This window comes from Mya arenaria, chromosome 1 (genome assembly GCF_026914265.1).
Source record: "Mya arenaria isolate MELC-2E11 chromosome 1, ASM2691426v1".
Lineage (NCBI taxonomy): Eukaryota > Metazoa > Mollusca > Bivalvia > Myida > Myidae > Mya > Mya arenaria.
Window position 1 is genome coordinate 188892 of NC_069122.1, and position 21121 is coordinate 210012.

The 21121-nt window shown below is 31.8% G+C and overlaps 1 protein-coding gene across 3 annotated transcripts in view; it reads left to right on the forward strand.

Moving 5' to 3' along the window:
- Positions 1-21121, forward strand: part of LOC128237006 (uncharacterized) — a 218747-nt gene that overhangs the window by 158453 nt on the left and 39173 nt on the right. The window contains exon 2 of one of the 3 annotated variants that reach the window (XM_052952185.1): positions 2291-2416. The exons of the other annotated variants lie outside the window; for them this stretch is intronic. Within the exon in view, the coding sequence (XP_052808145.1) occupies positions 2353-2416 (64 nt within the window). The 5' untranslated portion in view covers positions 2291-2352. The remainder of the gene's footprint in view (positions 1-2290; positions 2417-21121) is intronic. 3 annotated transcript variants of the gene reach the window in all.

The window sequence follows — 21121 nt, forward strand, 5'->3', positions numbered from 1 at the left end:
TTATATCTTTTAAACATTTTACCGTTTATTTAAGATGAGATCGTAAAGCTACCTGAATCCTTTCCTATTCTTGTATACAAGTTTTATTTGTTATGGAAAAATACAGACATAATCCTCAACACAATGTTGCCTGGACGGGTTCGGTCTACAAAGCGAAATATTTTATAAGCAATTCGTTTGGAAATAAAGCATTCACGCATTTAAGTTTTTGCAACAATGGAACGGATCCATCTTTTAGTTCTTAAGCGTAACGTGCATAAGAAGTGTGTTTCACTTAGCCTTATATCTAACTCAATCTTGATAACACATAATGAAAATATGTTTATGATGAATATTATAAAAGTATTTTTTAAAGTGCATTTTTTTTAAATTAAAATATTACATCAATTATATTAACACCAAAAAGAGAGCTTAAAATAATTCTATAATAAGAGGGATGATTTGTTTCAAAAAATTACGGCGAAGTCATTGTTACATATAATGCACTCTGTGTGATGTGACTTAAGATTGATTCATTTAGATACAATTTTTTTTGTGTTTATTATTCTCACGCTTGCCTAATTATTAATGTAATACGAGAATATTGTTTTGGGGTAACTGTTCCTTCAACAGACCACACGATAACACCAACAACCTTCAAAGATATTAGTATGCAAAAATATTACAATCTTATGATCAATAGCTAACGGCATCATTTATTGTTATTTGCCTGTTTTATCTTGTTATCAAAAGAAACAAAACAAAATGTTGTTGTTTTTTTCAAAAAACATTTACCATATTTCAATGATACAGTTAACACTTATGTACACTCTTATTTCTAAGGTTTTATTTCATGCAAGCATGATGTATTTTATAGCAAATATCACCACAACATATTTAGCTTCACCAGACTGTATGTTTTCTTTGGATGTATATGTACGTGCTGTATTATATGACTATTAATGTATACTATTTATTACAACCTATTACCCTAGGGTAAAATAAATTACAATACTCAAGTCTTCGACAATCTTATGCGTTTGTTCTGACTCTTGATTAGCCCGCTGCGACGCCTGTATTGGGAATTCACCAGAACTTGTCATAGATGTATGGTCTCTGTTTGCTAAAAATACACCGCGATCGGAAATAACAAAACATCGCAAAGTAGTGGTGGTAATTTGGCCGGCAGGGTCTACATTTTTCTGGTGTAACAGTGCTAGTTTCTTTTTGCATACTATATATAAAAGGTTAAGAAGGAGTTCATAATCCACCCATATGTTTTAGACAAATACTAATTTGTTGAAAGTCTCACACACCTTTAAGCCATCATCAGTGCATAAAGCGTACATGGGATTACATTCAGGATACTAGACTTAACCAACGCACATAAAGTGTAAAAAGGTATAAGTGCAAACTGTGGCTGTACGTCTGTGAACTTAAAACACCTATTGAAGGACTTATTTCGACATTAATATGAGTTATAGGAATCATTTGATATGTTTGTTTCAAGAGGATTAAAAAACGAATTATAATAACAATTCGCGTTTGGAAATAATACAAAAACATCGGAGTTATCATGCTCTTATTTGAGAGAATCCCTTCGGATTGATGATGTTCTCTATAACCTTTTGACGAATTGTGGTTAATCAATACGACGAAATATATAATAAATTATGTGTGTTTGTTAAATAAAGAACAAATTGAAAAATAACATTTTATGAAAATAATTAAGATTTTTATTTTTTATTTAGAAATGGATCAATATGAAACTGTATAAGAGTCCGTAAATTTATACATTCGTACACAGTATAGTATGTCGCAAATTAAACAAATAATTTTCACTGGAACCTAAGTCTGCGGGATAGCCAGACACTTTTAGATTTCGGCAATATAATAATATACCAATAAATAAACTGCCATTTCCCATGTGTCATTAATGGCGGAGATTTCATCCGGCTTATATTAAATTGTAAGTATTCTTGCATCGTAACAGCATCAAAAGGGTATTGGGAGAAAATAATATATGCGCACAGACAGCATGATAAACACATACTTATTGCGATCGCTCTCTGTTGAGACAGACATTCACTGCACATCAAAAATTATTTACACGAATGTCTTATTTTGATTTGCAAAACAGATTCTGGTCCTTTGTCTTATATTTTAGGGATTGCTATATGATTAAATTTATTATGAACACATTAAATGTGTGGTTCGTATAATTATCTTAGGGTATCGAAATTGGACGTACCATATTTCTATTCAGATTATAACGATATAACGTGAGTTACGGAATAACTGCACTTTTCAGATATGGATTAACAAATCGCGGTAACCAGCAATATCTGATTACGATCCCGGAAGCTTGGCACAATGTGGATTATGACAGCCGTGGTCGGATTAACAATTTTAGCTGCAGGGAAAATAACTGCTGGCGGTTAGTTTGTATATTGTTTTTATAAGGATGCCTTTATTATTTTCTTGTTTTATTTGTGCGTAATTTAAGGTATTAAGAACAATAAACAGAAGTTATTTTGTGATGAGCGGTTTTAATTATTTTAAATAATGTTACATGTAAGCGGTAATAAGAAATGATATATTTTATTGTTTTATTAATATGTATTTTGAAGGTATTCGAATTATATACCGTAGTTATGTTGATTATTAGGAGTTTTAATCAATATATTTAATGTTATACGTAAGAGGTAACAAGAAATATCAATCTTATATTATAGTAAATGAATATATATCATAAGAAGTACTCTTACATACACGCCGTTATCAAGTCTTATTACATGAATATTCGCATAAATATATATGTATTTTGAAATTATGTACTGGAAACAACGCAGCTATGGTAAACAATACTTTAAGAAGTTAAAAGGTTCGCTTCTATTCTATATCTTATATAAAATCATAGTTATTATTTTATTGTTAATTGAACTGGACAATATTTAAAATGTCGTTTATTTGACAGGTAATTTATCCAGGTTCCTTTTGATAACGTTTTTTATATCTTTAGTTTTCACATGGATTGATGACCTTCTAAACTTCTAAAAAGACGATTATAAACATTTAAGTATCATGATAAAGAACAATGTCCTCATGTGTGTGTTAAATGCAAATTGTATTGCATACGCATGTACTAAAGGGCTAAAATCCAATTCATATTAAGTTCAAATTTTCATTTCAAAAGCCCATTAATTAAAAAGGTGTTGTATGCACTATTCTTTGAAAACTAATATATTTACACGTCGAGATGCGAAAGAAAATGACGTATATATCGATGTTGTATGCCTGGTTACCAACGATTTGCTTTAGGTAAAGGGTAATATTGTTTGGCCTTATAATGAATACAAAATGGTTTGATTACTAAGAGGAAAACAAGTACTCGAAGGTTTGTCGTAGTAAAATCTTAGAATAATTGATAGCATTTTGGCAACGATAATATCTTTGCTTTTGTCATAGGCATAATGCCTGGATAAACAAATTGAATACATATTAGGGACCAGTGATTTCCTCGCTTGTTTTTTTGTTGTTGTTGTATTTTATGCATGATAACTGTTCCATTTTATCACTCTTTGCAGTATTTATATGAAAGACTGCAGAAACAAGCTCAGTAACCAAAAGTTTAACATATACCCCGTTCAATGGCACACCACAGAGATTGAACACGAAAACAAAACATCCTAAAAAATTGAACAACAGCACAAAACTCCACAAACAACACGGTGCATATATACTATATAAAAAAACTAGGTGCGTTTATCAGGGATTGTTAGGTACTGCCTTGGAATGGTAAATGATCTAATTCAAAATCTACTTAAAATAGTTTCTGTCACGGCCATATGGTGTGGCTGCTGTTGGAATCGACATTCATTGTCATTTCGTCTATATGCCTGACGAGTATTATACAAGATGTATATATAATATGTTAAAGTTATTTGCTGCTGGTCCTCATCTTTAGTGCCGCTTCAAATGCAGTGGCATAACACCCAAAACTAAATTGATCAGAACAAGCTTGTAAACTAAATTAGGTTTAACCGAAAACACACCAATACAAATTACTCTGTAGTCGTTGAGAGATATATTTTCTTAATGACCATGTTCTTTATAGCTTTGAATTTGCATTGATTTTAAAGTGTGGAGAAGTTCGAGCTCAAACTCATTGATTGATGCAAATATTTGCCTAATATTAAATATGTGTTTATGTCTTAAGTGGTATTTTAAAGTTAGCACATAACTTCTATCCATATCATAAGAATATAGTCATCAATTAGTTATGACAAAATCTATTTGACTGGGAATTAACATAAGACAGTAATTTAATTATAAGATTTCAATCAAAAATAAAATATTGCATTGAGAATAAAGGAATATTATATAGTGATATCGATTTTTAACAAAGCGGCTAAGGCCAAACTTTTTTAATTATATGTGTTATGTATACGTGTGCCTTACAAGCTTAAATATAACTCTACACTATTAATATTACAACACATAAGTTTGATACTGCTTGGTAGGTAAGTTTAATAACAGGAAATTGACGAGAAAGAAAGAAAACATTTGATGTAATATAAGAAGCAAGAAACATAAAACAGACTTTTTTTTGAACTGGGAATAGAATATTTGCAAGCATTTAAATAAGGAAACATATCAATCATCAAATCCCAATGAAATATTTAATCTCAAGACATCTCCGAGTATACCGGAAAATACCTCATTCCAAAGAAACGTCTTCTGTGTATTTGCTTAACGTGTCTATATTTGATCTATGTTGATGCATCCATGATCTTCCATATTGAGATCAGTTTAGATGAGTATATGTATTTCCATTGCGGGATAGTGTCTGTATTTGCCCTTAATTTTAAATTGCCATGATAAAAGCAAGTCTTAACATATTATGTATATGCAGGTTAATGTTCCCATAACCATAATAGGTGTGTGTTCTCTGGTGAATGTATTTTCATGCTAAGGACGTGTCTGTCTTCGATCAATTAAGATGTGTCTATGTTTTCCATGATAATACCGTGAAAGAGAATGATATCAATTTTGTTCTTTATAATGATCGCTCAGTTAATTAGAAATGTATTTAGAAGTCTTTATGATTGCATACCATATTTCTATTTTATATTTGGGCTAGTGAAAAGAAGGAGTGTTATGATATTTTAGCAACATATGAGAATTTTAAGATTTATTTTAGAATACTGCTTTATATAATATTTTTCGTATTTGAAAAAAAAAATCATTATAATATTATAGTATAATTATAGGGATTTAAGTTGATTTGAACATTTAATAATCGTTATCTTGTATTAGTTGTTTCAAATAATATGTAATATTTTTCGTCCGTCGACATTAGATTTCATGAGTGATTTGTTTGTGGTGTTTGCATTTCTGTATGTGATGACAGTTTAATGTTGTTGTTTTAATTATGTATTCGATGTGTATATGTTTGTGCCTAAAGTGCATTGTCTTTTGGGCCCGTCCTTGTCTAGTTCCCCTTTACTTTTGAAGTTCGACTACTTTGCTTGTCCCTTTATGTTTCATTGTCGTATTGCATTGTCTGTTTCGACATGTTTGAATCCATCATGTTATACTAATTTAACAAAATATATTTTTTTAAATAATAATATTATAAACGTCAAGTTCTGCTTCCTAATACATGTGGGGAAAAATGTATTGTATTTTCTAATATTTCGTTGCGGTAAAGCCTTTAAAAGGAACATCAATTTTATTTCCACTAAGCTGTATTTCGGTGGAAGCCGTCGCCATTGGACCACTTAAATTGCGATTCATTTGCCACCAGTCAGATCGAAATTAACTGTTATGCAGAGATATTGCTTTAATCAGATCGCCATTTATCAGAAGTATAGGGACACAATGAATTGAGTTGTTTATTGTTGGTAGTTGTCGACTGTGAAATAAGGATATTGAAATAGACCCGTGGTGTTTCTATGGGAAGTTGATGTGAAGCCATCAAAAACTCAAGAGGGAATAGGGCGGATATTATGTTCTTCAAAATGGTTATTTTGTCTCACATTGCGCTCTGAAGTTAATTACTAAGATGTCTAGTCATTGTGAGGAAACTATAATTGAAACGCTTTTTTAGTATTACCTTAAAGGCTATGTGAATTATATACTCTGTAATTTAGCTATTTCCTGAAACAGTTAAGTATGAATGAGTTATATTCGTTTACACCCTTAGAAAATTCCTTCATCATTTCTTTAAAACAGTTAAAACCTTCTAAAACCATATAATATACACTACAAGGAACACGACAACACCTTGTGGTTTACGGCTTAAAACAAATAGGAGAACATTACTTACAAACTGCTTAGACAAACTGCACATGCGTTAACATATCTGTCCTAAAAACATGACAGGGTTATTACATGGAACTGTCAGGAAAACAGATGTTTATTCATGATTCTAGAACGTGTAATGACATATTTATGTTAGGGGCATACTAGCCTTAACATTGTATTCTTGTCAGAGGTCTTTCAAAGTAAAACAGGTAATTGAATAATTTGAATTGTTAAATCTGTGTGCTTCTGTTTATTGATTTGTTTGTCATTATCAGAATTACAGCAAGAGTTTATGACGGCCAATATAAGTTCAAACTCATTCAGTGCTGCAAATTTCCGCCTAATATTAGAAAGGTGTTTATGTCTAAAGCGGTATTTTAAAGTTAGCAAATGACCTCTATCCATATCAGAAAACAATATTCATCAATTAATTATGACAAAAAGTATTTGACTGGAATTAAACATAGGACAATAATTTAATTATAACATTACAATCAAGGATAAAATATTGCATTGAGAATGAAGGAAAGGCATATGGTGAGATTGATTTTTAACAAAGCGTTAAGCAGCCAAACTGTCTTAGCTATATTTGTTATGTTTACCTGTGCCTTACAATCTAAAATATCACAAGAAATCTACACTATTAATATTCACAACACATAAGTTTGATAATGCTTGGTAGGTAAGTTTTATAACAGGAAATTGACGAGAAAGAAAGAATACATTTGATGTAATATAAGATGCCAGACATATACAAATGATCTTTTTGAAATGTAAATAGAATAATTGCAAGCATTGTAATAAGGAAACATATCAATAATCAAATCCCTAGGAAATATTCATTCTCAAAATCTCTCCGAGTTTACAGGAACATACTTCATTTCGAGATAAATATCCGTTGACAAGTTAGTTAATACAGAATTTTGGAAATCGGAAGATAATGACTAAAATTTACCTCGATACGAGAATAACAATTAAAGAATTGACGGCATCATACTTTACAGGACAAAAGCTCACATCTTTTTGGATGTAAATATGTTTTTGTTTGCATTTTGAATTGTTAAACAGTTTGGTCTAACCATTGTCCTATCGAACTTTTTAAGACTACACACTATATAGAGTCATATGACACTGTAAGGACCGAGTCAGTCAGTCAGTCAGTCAGTCCCCGAAGATGTATAATGGACGGAGGCGTTAGCCAAAGTCCATTCAACGTCAGTTGATGACAAACCTATCATTATTATGTTTTGTAATGTTCATATAATATGACGTCAGTGATCCATATTTAGGCGTTAACCAGACCGGCCAAAAATACAATATGGACCGCTGACGTCATGACACTAGATTTTAATTAAAATACAGTGATACACGGACTGATAGGCATTAAGCAAAGAAGATACACATTAGTGTGAGGTATAATACTGACGAAAAAACGGGTCCTGTGACATTGTATTTGCTTAACGTATCTATATTTGATCTGTGTTGATGTATCCAAGATCTTCCTTATTGAGATCAGTTTAGATAAGTATATTTATTTCCAGTTCGGGATTGAGTATGTATTTGGCCTTAACTTTGAATTGCCATGATAAAAGCAAGTATATAGCAAGTTTATACATATTATTTAGATGCATGTGTATGATTCCATAATCATAATAGGTGTGTGTTCGATCCTTATTTCGATTGAATGTATTTCCATGATATGAACGTGTCTCTCGTTGATCAGTTAAGACGTGTCTATGTTATCCATGATAATATCGTTAAAAGAAAGATATCAATTTTGTTCTTGATAATAATCGCACACTTAATTAAGCATTTCTTCACAAGTATTAATGCTTGCATACAATATTTCCATTTTATATTTGGGCTTGTGAAAGGTAGAATTGTAATGACATCTTAGCAACCAATAATAATTTTATAATATGCTTTAGAATAATGCTTTATTCATTTTTGCATTTTATAATGGTTATCAGTTGACTCAAATTTTATGTTTTATTTTTCGTCCGTCGACATTAAATTTCATAACTGATTTATGTGTGGTGTTTGTATGTTGTGTAAGTGATGACAGCTTGTTTTGGGTGTTTTAATTGTGTATTTGATGTTAATATGTTTGTGTCAAAAGTTCAATGTTTTGTGGCCTCGTCTAGTGCCCCAAAACAGGGTTTACTTTTGTATGTTCGACTACTTTGCTTGTACCTTTATGTTTAATTGAAGTATTGCATTGTATGTATCGACATATTTAAATCAATCATATTGACCTAATTTTACAATTAAAGAAATGCTGTTAATATTCATGTTATAAACGTCAAGTTCTTCTTCTTAATACATCCGGGAAAATAAGCTTTGCATTTTCGAATATTTTGTTGCCGTAAATCCGCAGTCTGTTTTTCAGAGATATTGCTTTAATTAGATCGACATTAATCAGAAGTATCGGGACACAATGAACTGAGTTGATATTGTTGGTATTTGTCGACTGTAAAATAAGGATATTGAAAAAGATCCGTGGTGTTTCTATTTGAGGTTGATGTGAAGCCATCGAAACCTAAATCGGGAATAGTGCGGATATTATGTTCTTTGAAATTATTATTTTGTCTCACATTGCGCTCCGACATTAATTACTAAGATGTCTTATCATTCTGAGGAAACTATTATTCAAATGGTATTTTTTAAACACCTTCTAGGCATTGCGAAACATTTACTTTGTAATTGAGCTATATTCTGAAAAAGTTAAGGATACATGACTTCATTTACAATCTTAGAAAATCCTTTCATCATTTTTTTTCTCAAATAGTTGTAACTTTCTTAAAACCATACAATATAAACTACAGGGAAAAGACAACAACATGTGACTTAACAGCTTATAACAAAAGTGGAGACACATAATAAAATAATAATTATTAACTTATATGGCGGTATTCCAAAAAATAACGGTCAAGCAATTTGAATTAGGGAATGGTTTGTCTGAGGTATTTGAATGTTTTATGTGGTGTAAGTTTGTTTTGAGTGTTTGCATTTGTGTATGTGATGTTTATATGTCTGTGTCTGTAGTTCATTGTTGTTGGTCCTTGTCTTGTGACCCTTAACAGGGTTTATTTTTTATTTTTGACTCCTGGCCTTGTCTCTGTATTTTTCATTGTATTATTATAAATAAACTCACTTGATTTCTTGTGGAACTTTCAGACATGGCCCATCAGAAAACCTAGTTAATGAGAAACAAAAATGACCACACTGAACAACGAACATGTGAATTGAAACCAGTCCGGGCCTTCTATTACGTGTGGTGACATATTTATTTTAGATGCATTCTAGACTTTACCCTATATAATTGTCAGAGGTCTTTCAAAGTGTACTATGTCTCTTTAAATCTGTGTGCGCCTGTAAATTGAGTTATTTTTCATTATCAGAATTATAGCAAAACTTTACAATTGGCAGTGTAACTAGATGTTTATTAAATGGTGAAAGGTCTACAAATATCTCGAATAAATAAAAACCAAGTTCGTATGTTAAAGCTCATAATACATTGAAAATAAAGTAATACACATTTTATGTTTCTTCAAATGGAACAAGTAACATCCAATGTATGTTTCAGAATGTGACTTTAATGCGATTGACAGTGTTTTGATTGTGTGCTATATTTCAGGTAAAACACCCGATACATAGAATGTTTTTCATACTAATAGAAACATGATCAATATTTGTCACAAGTCTTGTAAAATAGTACAGTCCTTAGATTGTAAATAAATGTACCTTAATTAGGTGTTTTCCTATAAGCAGTGAATATATTTTCATCGACTAAGACACTATAAACGTTAGCCTTAATCCCTACACAAACTATTTGTTGGGCACGAAATTACATATTAAGAAGAAATTATTGATTATATATATTGTTTGTCTGTTTGTTTTTAATTAAGTAGTACTTTTCTGATTACCATTGGGAACATCGCTAGGTTAAACCCCCATTTTGCATTATTAAGACTTAACCTGATTTTTTTTTTCAATATTGATATGAAAAACTACAGAAACAAGCAAAGTAGTCGAAGTTTAAGCATATCACAAATACTTAAATCACATCAATTAAAGACAATTGTTATTTGTTTTATTCGTTATGAAACCCAAAACGATCGGGTGTAGAAACATAAAAAAAACACTCAACTTTAAAAGACTTTTGTGTCCAATTTCGATGGTATGCTTATAAATAAGAATTACACACTACTGTTTCTTTTCTCAAACATAGCAATAATCTCATCACATCAACAGTCTAGTCTATCGTAATAACATAATCATATATCAATATCATAATCGTATTTTTCACGGCTTTATGATTGCAATGAATCATCTTAAACATCAAGAAGAATTACGAACACAATGATCCTACATAACACAGATCTAAAGTTTGTCTGAAATTATTTCTATCAAACCACTCATAAGATTTTCCTCGAAGCATCGTGCTTTGGCGTAATGGTGACCAATATTAATTCCTTTCTTAATGCATTTTGATATTCAATACAATTGGTTAAAATCCCCTTTAGCATTGCGTTAGCATACATCACGTTGTCACTGCAGTTTCAAAGGGTTGATTCCAATGCATATCAATCAAGTTAAGGATCCCTGGTGAATAGTGTTCGTTAATTATTTGTTGAAAACGTCCCTGAGAGCATTAGAAAAAAATCAAATTATGACTAGAACTGTGCAGTATACGAGTCGAACTATATATATTGTGATGATTTGTGTTTAGATGTCTGATTATTTCCATGTTAGAACTGTTTTTGATATGTATGCAAGCCAATATTGACGTTGTTATCGTGCAGTTATTAATGGAGACGTAGAGAGGGATGTCACATCAGGTTATCCCAAATATGTCGACTTGTACACTAATAAATCAGATAAATAAAGTCTACTTTGTGTCGATTACACCAATTAGACGTTGACTTAAAGGTTTTAATATTACTTTTCGACAAAACTGTAGGCAAACATATTAATTTTAATAAGTGATTAAGTCGCCATAATTTTAAAAGTCGTGTAACTTCCGATCGAATTAACATTTAAAGGGTCGACAAGAAAACTTAATCTTATCATCGGCAAATACGATATACGCTTCCATATTTATGTTTATGTTTTGTTTTGATGTTTATTTCAATCAGGGCACTATTATCTATGTTTTCTAATAAGTCATAGCCGTTGTGATAGGAACACTTCAATTAAGACGTTATTAAAGCTTTATCTACTTCCAGTCTTGTCGAAATTGCTGTGATAAGATCGCCATTTATCAGAAATGTCGAGACACAATGAACTCATTTATTTATGGTTGATAATTGTCGACTGTGAAGCAGCGATATTGAATAAGACCTATGGTGTGTCTGTGTAGCCATAAAACACTCCAGTGGAAATATTTCAGATATTGCATTCCTTGAAATGGTTATCTCGGTTATCTTATTTTGCGCAATACGTATGCCGTTTGATGTCACTAACAATAGAACAGTACTATTGGCTTCTTGCTATATCTATGTATGTCTCTTTCATGTTAAAAGGGAATTGCTAGCATGTTTGAATTTGTCACTGAACTGTGTTGCACTTTTTCGCTTTTTTTTGCTTTTATAAGCAAACACAAAATACCATTGTACCTATCAATTGGTAAATTACGTTTAATTAGGGATGGCAACGAGTAGTAAAATTGGTATTCGAGTACTCGGACATTCTTCCGATCGAGTACTTCGGTACTCGATTACTCGGATAACTTGAAATTGTTAGTCTTTATATAAAAACTTCATTTGAAAATTTTTCCCTATTTGGGACCTTATAAAACGTGCACTAGTCCCTTTATATATGTTGAAACAGTGTAGAATAAAGCCAAGAAACAAGTTTTATTGCTGAACAATCGATACAAAATATGCCTAAGGTGACAGGCATATTGTAATATTTGTAAATTATTCTGTTTTCTAGGGAAACCATGAAAATTAAACACATGTTGCACTGCCATAAATGGAACAATACAACTCAAGATCTGTTTACATCATGGTGTTTCGATATTAAAATTACTGCCGGAATTTTTAAGGCACTCTTTCACGTGCTATTGCCAAAATTGCGAGTCCAATTTCTTGCAAACATCTGGAAGACAATTTTATGGAAAAACACTCGGAAATAAACTCATTAAACTTATGTTTCTTGTTATCAAATGCCAGACTTTGAATTAATATACTTTTCTATCTTGTTTCGATGAAGTTTACTTCTTTTAATATTACAATTGCAAGAAATGTAAACGTGTAAAGATTACTCTTGAAAGCCCGTACATGCAATGGACATATCCCTGGTTATAGATAAGCATTCAAGACGACAATCTCAACTATCAATGCCGTCTTCAATGGCTGGCTCATATGCATAACAACAAAGCATTGATTTTTATATTTATCAAAGCATAAGTGACTTTACTTTGCCGATAAGCCCGTTATCTGTAACAAAGCTGTGTATTATCAAATTTGTATACATGAATTTAAAATGTATAGCTTACGAGCATTGACTCCTGTACTTGATACTTAGTTTTTCATATAAATATTGAGATAATTTAAAGTACTGTTATTTAGCAAAAAAAGAATGGCCGGCTCCGTTTTCACTTAAGTAGTTAGATAGTTTCCTGTTAATAAGAGAATAGATTGAACAGCTACCGGAATTCAATCCATCACAACTTTTAATGATTAAGGGACAAACAGACATAATCGTTATCAAAACATAAACTATACAGGCTTGATCTACAAAGGTATATCGATTCTATGCAAGGCGAGTTGAAAGAAAAAAATGAACATAACTTAGTGTTGGCAAAAATAATACAGACCTTCATATACGAAATTATTTTAGAATAAAATGATGAACTAGCTTATTGATAAACCCAACCTTGTTACTAAATAAGTTTTAGGTTTACAAACTGGTGTCAAGTCTTTTTTCAAGTGTTGTACCGTTACAAATTTTCCCTTCTTGAACGAAAATCTTGATTATACATCTAGTCACAATCATGACACCATTCATAGCAGTTTCTATGTTATTCCCGAAGGGAGATCACACGAAAGCATAATTTACATGCACTTTACACATGTTGACGAATCGTTTTTCATTGACAATACAATGAAATATGCATAAACATTGTACACATTGCAGTATCGGTTTTATTGACAAAGCAATAAATACTACATGTACGTACATTGCATACACATTTCAATATTGGCTATATTAAATATACAATTAAATATACATGTATACTACACACATTGCATTATGGGCTATATTGACAAAACAATGCAATCTACATGTACATTGAACACAATACATTATCGGTTTTAGTGGCAATAAACAAAAATCTACATGAACATGACATACACATTTCAGAATCGGCTGTACAGATAATAAAATGAAACGTTTGTCCAAAAAATGAGATTACTGCCTTTGAACGGTCAGTTAAACGCAAATGTATTGGAACACATGACAAATACAATTATACTGTCAACACCACAAGTATCTGTTTGATCATAAAACACTCATTCATTCCAAAGGACCAGGAAATAAATAACAACACTTTGCCCTAATGCTAAACAATTCAACTAATGAAGAACACTTTACGATTCATTCATTTTACGGTCTGATTCAAAGGGAATTTTATTGTGATATATTGCTACTATTTAGTCGCCATTTATCATCAATGTAATGACACAATGATGAAATGTGTTTATTGTGTTCTACGGGCGGACCGGTTTAGATTGATTGAGAAGTTGATGTGTCGTCTCTTGTGTATCAATAGGGGATACAAGCTGATGCTGAATTGTAGGGCGGATATTGAGTTGTCTCATTTGGTAATGAACACGATGTTTTATATGTCTAAACGTACTGACATCTGATGCAAATTGTCATGATGTTATTTATTAATTCATGGTAGAACTGTGTAAATCAAATATCGACGTACTAGAAACATATTTGAAAGGTTGTGTTCATTATTCAGTATATTAAATTTCTATGAAATGTAACTCGTTATAGTACATTTTAAATTAATAAATTCATATATTAAAATATTTAATCAATGTTGTCTGCATCAGGCGTTCATTAAGGGTAGAGAAACAATCCTTATTCTTATTTAATCATAATCAGAATCCCGACACATTTTTTAGATTAATGAATTGAATGATCAATTATGATTTTTAAGATTAATTGGTATTGCGAAATAAAAGCAACAAAGAGTTGAAATGAAACTGTAAAAGCAATGTTTATGCAAACTCTTTAAAGATATGATACAGCTACTGTTGGAAACGATTGCAATCCGAATACCGAAAACATAGAAGACCATTCTGCGAATATTGTAACTTTACAGGAAATAACTGCTTCTAATTTCAAACTTTGATTTTTTTTATTATTTTTACTTAATTTTCTGTACAGAATACACCGATAACAACTTATCTGTAGTCGTTCAGAGACATGATTTTATTACCACATTTTTAAGCTTTTATTTGAATTTATTGTAGAGAGTGAGAACATTTTTGCCTACTATCAACTACGTGTTTATCTCGAAAATGTTCTTTATAAGCCAGATCATGACTTCTATCCATTTCAGAAAAAACTATTCTTTAATTATTTATGACAAATGTATTGGACTAGAAATGAACTTAGGACAATAATTTAATGTTATATTAACAATCAAGGATAAACTATTGCCTTTAGAATGATATCATTGTTAACAATGTTGCTTAGGTCAAACTGTCACATGTATATGTGTAATGTATAATGTGTACAATACGCTCCAATACAATAAGGAATCTACTCTATTCACAACAAATAAGTTTTATACTGCTTCGTCAGTTGAATAAAAGACAGTGGGCGTGAAAAAGAATACAGTTGCTGTATTATTAGAAGTGAAAATGAATAAGTTGAACTGTGAACGAAACATGGCAAGCATTTTAATAAAGAAACATGTCAGTTATCAAATCCCTAGGAAATATTCAGTCTCAACATACCTCCAAGAGTACCGGAATATACCACATTCCGAGATAGATATCGGTTGACAAGTTTGTCAATACAGTTTTGGGAAAGCGAAAGATAATGACTTGGATTTACTTCGATACGAGGATAACAATTGAGGCAGTGACGGTATCATACACTAGAGGACATGAGCTCACATCTTGTTGGATGTAAATATGTTTTCGTTTGCAGATGGAATTGTTAAACAGTTTGGACCAACCATTGTCTTATCGAATAATTTAAGTATGTACACTATAGAGGGTCATATTACACTCTAATGACCGTGCCAGTCAGTCAGTCAGTCCCCGAAGACGTATTATGGACTGAGGCGTTAGCCGAGCTCCATTCACCATCAAGGGCTGACTGACCGGTCATTGTAATGTTTTTTTGAGGTATGTTATAATTCTGATATAAAAAGAACCATTTAAAATTGACCAATCAATATTTTATAAAGGTTTTAAATTAATCAAAGCAAATAACGTTTACTTGCGACAAGTGTTTTGCTTATATAAAACTTAACATATTTATAGCGCAAATGGTTCATAGAATATAACGTAAGCGGTCCATTCTATTTTTGGCGAGGCTCTGACCGGCCAAAAATATGATATGGACGGATGACGTCATAAAACTAGATTTTAATTAAAATATAGTGATACACAGACTGTTCAGCCTTCTTGGTATAATATTGACGAAGAAAAGTCTTCTGTGAAAATGTATATGCATAACATGTTTATATTTGATATATTTTGATGCATCCATGACCTTCCTTATTGAGATCGGTTAAGATGAGTTTATGTATTTCCATGTCGGGATAATGTCTTAATTTGCCCTTACCTTTGAATTGTCATGATAAGAACAAATCCGTATATATTATATTCTCTATGTTTACGGTATCATGCTAGTGTCTTCAATCCATTAAGTCGGGTATATGTATTTCCATGATAAGGGCGTGTCTGTCTTTGATCAGTTTAGGTGTGCGTTGTTTTCTTTAGAAGACCACTTAAGAAAAGGAAATATTACTTGTTTAATATAATGTTAAAAAAGGTTTGTTAAAACTCCTTCCCAAGTCTTTATGCTAGCATACATTATTTCGATTCATTATATTGGTTAGTAAAGAGAGATAGTGTTATGACATTTTAGTAACTCATGTGAACACTAAAATATGTTTCAGTATACTGCTATGTATAGTTTTGTTTAATATTAGTAAAACAGTTAACAAGCTCGTTATTATAGTTCGTTATGTTTTTATTTGAACTGATATATTCTTGTATTATTTAAAAATGATATATTATGATTATTATATTATGATAATTTATAGTATAATTAATACGGAATGAAGTTGATTTGTACATTTAATAATGGAAATCTAGACATAATTGTATCAAATTATATGTTCTTTTATTCGTCCGTCGTTATTTCATTCCATGACCGATTTGTGTGTGGTGTTTGTATTTTTGTATGTTGTGTTTGTACATGTGTATGTAAGGTTTATATGTTTGTGTATTTAGTACATTGTCGTCTTGGTCCATGCTTTGAATGTTGGAATATTGGGCACGGCCCTGTATTTTTCATTGTACTATTGCATAGTCTGTACCGAAAAGTTGACGGAATTTTACAATTAACAATAGAGATGTTATTTATATTAATCTTAAATACAAGTTCTTCTTCTTTAAACAATCGGAAAAATAAGATATATATTTTCGTATATTTCGTTGCGGTAAATCAATTAAACGAAGCGTCGAAATATGTTTGCCGTGGCTGTATTTCGTTGAAAGCCGTCAACATTCGACCACTTAAATTGCGATTCATTTTCTACCAGTCGGATCGAAATGATCTGTTATGCAGAGATATTGCTTCAATTAGATCGCCTATATTAGAAATATCGGGACAAATGATCTGAGTTGTTTATTGATGGCAGTTGTCGACTGTGAAATAAGGATATTGAAAAAGATCCGTGGTGTTTCTATGGGAGGTTGATAGGAAGCCATTACAAGCTCAAGTGGGAATAGGGCGGATATTATGTTCCTTGAAATGGTTATTTCGTCTCCCTTTGCGCTCCGAAGTTCATTCGGTTATGTAGTTATTATGAGGAAACTATTATTGAAAAGTTTGTTTTAGTATTTACTAAAATGTTATGTAAATAATAAATAGCTTTATTCTAAAACTGTTGGATCAATGACTTATATTCATTTTCAACTATCGTAGAAAATTATTTCATTATATTCTTAAAACAGTCATTACTATCATAGAACCATACAATGGAGGCTACAGGGACAGGACAACAAACCTGATGCTTAATGGTCACTGATAGAACAGGACACACACAACCTACACTATGCTCGGACAAACTTCACATGGATTAACATATCTTTCTTAAAACATGCGGGGGTCACTACCTTGGATCCGTCAGCAAAACAGAAGTTGACTTGGTGATTAAATTAGTTTATAAATATCAAACCTCGCTCTATTCCAACATATATCAATGCAAACGTAACAAGAACTATCATATGGATTATAAATAAACTAACTTTATTTGCTTTGGAAACTTCCTTCAAGGTCCATCAGCAAAACTGGTACATATGCTTTGTTGAATGGCACAAATATCAAAACGACCACTCAACGTCTTTAATTATGTGCATCGATAAATATGTAATACCGTTTTGGAGCTGTCAGTGAAATCATGAACTAAATTGTATAAAAACACGTCCGTGACTATACGAACGTGTGTTGACATACACTTGCCAGATAATTATACTATACTTGTCAGATTTGAATAAGGCAGGTCATCGAATATCTTAATTTGTAAAAGCCGTCAGCGTCTGTTAATTTTTATGTCAATCTCAGAAGTACAGTATGGTTTTATTACTGTTTTTGTCACTTACGTTTCCTAAATGGTGAAAATTCCTCAAATACCTCGAATAAATAAAGACCAATTTTCTAAATTAAAACTCATAATATATTGCAAACATCCCTTTATATTGCTAGACAAGCGATATTTACTATGTCTAAGGTGACAGACATCCCATAATTACCGTAAAATAAAATTTCCGACAAAACATTGGCAACAATGCACATTTAATTTTACCTCAAAAACAGCTAATATCAAGAACTGTTATAATTTTGACAGTTGTGGATCTTATCCAATTGACCCAATAAAAGCAAATACGATATATTTTCCATACATATGTTTGCACACATTGTAAGCTTCGTTTTTTTCAATAGCCGTTTCATTAGGAAACTTCAACAAAAACTTTTTTAAAGCTTCGTTTACTATCGGTCAGGTTTAAATGGACTGTTATGGGGATATATTGCTGAAATAAGATCACCCTTTATCAGAAATGTTGGGCCACAATAAACTTATTTGATTTGTTCTATGTTGATATTTGTCGACTGTGAAGAAGGAATATTAAATGAGACCTTTGGTGTGTATGCGTAGTCATCAAACACCTTTGTTGGAATATTGCATTCCTTGAAATGTTTTTTCCAACCTCTAACAAGTGGATTAAAAAATTAAGTTATGTTGAAAACTCTTATTTTGCCCACGGGCAAATATAAAACAAACACCCGTATGTAGCTCCTATTTATATTAAAAACACACAGTTACATCCCTTGGTTAAGACCGTCGTATGTAGCATCATGGGGCATCATGTCTTGTGGTATCATATAGAATTCAAATTAATTATTTTTCGCTTCAAATGGCACCATCATTTTTTTTTTCTCGCTCTGTTCAAAAAAAGTGTAGCACTCTTCTCAGAACCTTTTAAAGAACAATTACATTTACATCATCTGAATCACTACGCGCATATCCATGACATCCACGAATAATCACAAATATATAAGCACATTATTTTCTCTTCGCACTAAAGAGTTCCAGCGAAAAGAAAATGTTTTCACTGTATTTTGTTTAACTGAGGTGGGCGAAAAGGCATCTTCCATGGCCGAGAGTGTTAGATAGGTTCATCCCAACCTTCGTGTAGGGTGTTCTGCGGAAACTCGGAACCTCGTTTCGTTACATCTTGCTTATCGGCCATGAAAAATACTTAACATTTCGTCATATTGTTTGTTTTTAATTATAAATTTCATGTCAAAATCAGGAGTTCAGCATTATTGGCTACTTGCCATGTCTTTGAATGTTTCCTTTCAGTTTAAAAAGGCATTACTCACATATTTTATTTTTGTCAAAGACCTGCGTTGAACATCAAACCGCAAAGTCATCAAATTATATCACACTATTTATAAACCTAACTTGGACCTAATTAAACGTGCAATTGTCGCTTTAAATCTTTCGAAACATCTTAGAATAATGCCAAGAAACCATTGTTATTGCTGACCAATCGATATAAAATATACCTAAGGTGACAGGTTTCCCGTAAGAAGTGTAAATTATTCTGTTTTCTCGGGAAACCATGGTAATTATACAAATAATGTTCCATAAATAGAACAGTTATACCTAATATCTGTTTATATCTTGGTAATTCGACATGAAATTACTGCGGAGTTTTAAAGGCACACACTCACTTTTTGTGACCACTTTTGTTTTGCTTTGTTTTCTATTGGAATTGTTGACTTACTTCTTTGCGCAAACACTATACAGCAACCAACAGATACTCATTTGAATGTAAAGACCCAAGTCTACATAATTCCAAGCCGGAAATAATGTCATTCTCACTAAACTTACTACAAGCTTTTCGGCAAAACGGGGTTTTTCGGTGACATATGTTTTGTGATAAACAATATAAATCAAATTTTGCCTCTTAATTATCATTTATACAAGTATTGTGTGCAGTTTTCGGATGGTATTTTTGTTTACTGTGTGATAAAAAAGGCGTTTCCATAGTGTCCTATAATTTCCGCAAAAGCAAGAGACATATGGTTGGAACATCGTGATAATGATGTATGCACCTGGCAGAGAAGTTTGTGTCAAAAACAAAGCTCATTGAGCTTATGTTTCTTGTTTTCATATGCCCAAATTTAAATAAAGATATTTGTGTCTTGTTTCGAGGAAATTTACTTTTTTTTATATTACAATTGAATGAAATGTAACCGGCGTTATTAAGAATACGCTTGAAACCGATTTTGTACATGCACTGAATATATCCCTGGTTTTAAATAATCATTTAAGATGTATATCTTAAGTGTCAATGCGGACTCCAGGGGTTTGTTCATATGCATAACAATACAGTATTGATATTTATATTGATCCTAACATAAGTTATATGACGTTAGTGAAAAGTCAGCAGTATAACATCATTAGGTAGCTTATTTGGTAAAACCAACCTTGTTACTTTGTAAGTTTTAGCTTTACAAATTAGTTTATAGTGATTTTCTCAAATGTAATAACATAACGTTACAAATTGTCCCGTCTTGAACAAAGATCATATCCATATTCGCAATCATGGCAGCAGTCACCATGACACGTAGTTTCTATGTTATTCTCGACGGGAGATCTCACAAAAACATATACAATGCAACTTACAGGCAAATAATGAGATTACCGCGTTGCAACGGTCAGTGAAACGCAAGTGTAGAAGAACACATGACAAATACAACACTGTCAGCATCCCACGTATACAAAGAAACATTAATCCCAAACGACCAGGAAAAAAATAACAACACATTGCCCTTATGCTGAACAATTCAATTAATGACGAACACTATACGATCCATTTATTTAACGGTCTGATTCAAAGGGAATTTTATTGAGATATATTGCTACATTTTAGTCGCAATTTATCATCAATGTGATGACATGATGAAGGGTTTTGTTCATTGTTGGTTGCGGGCGGAAAAGACTGCTTGTGTTTGTTTGTAAATTTGATTTGACGCCACTTGTCAATCAATAGAG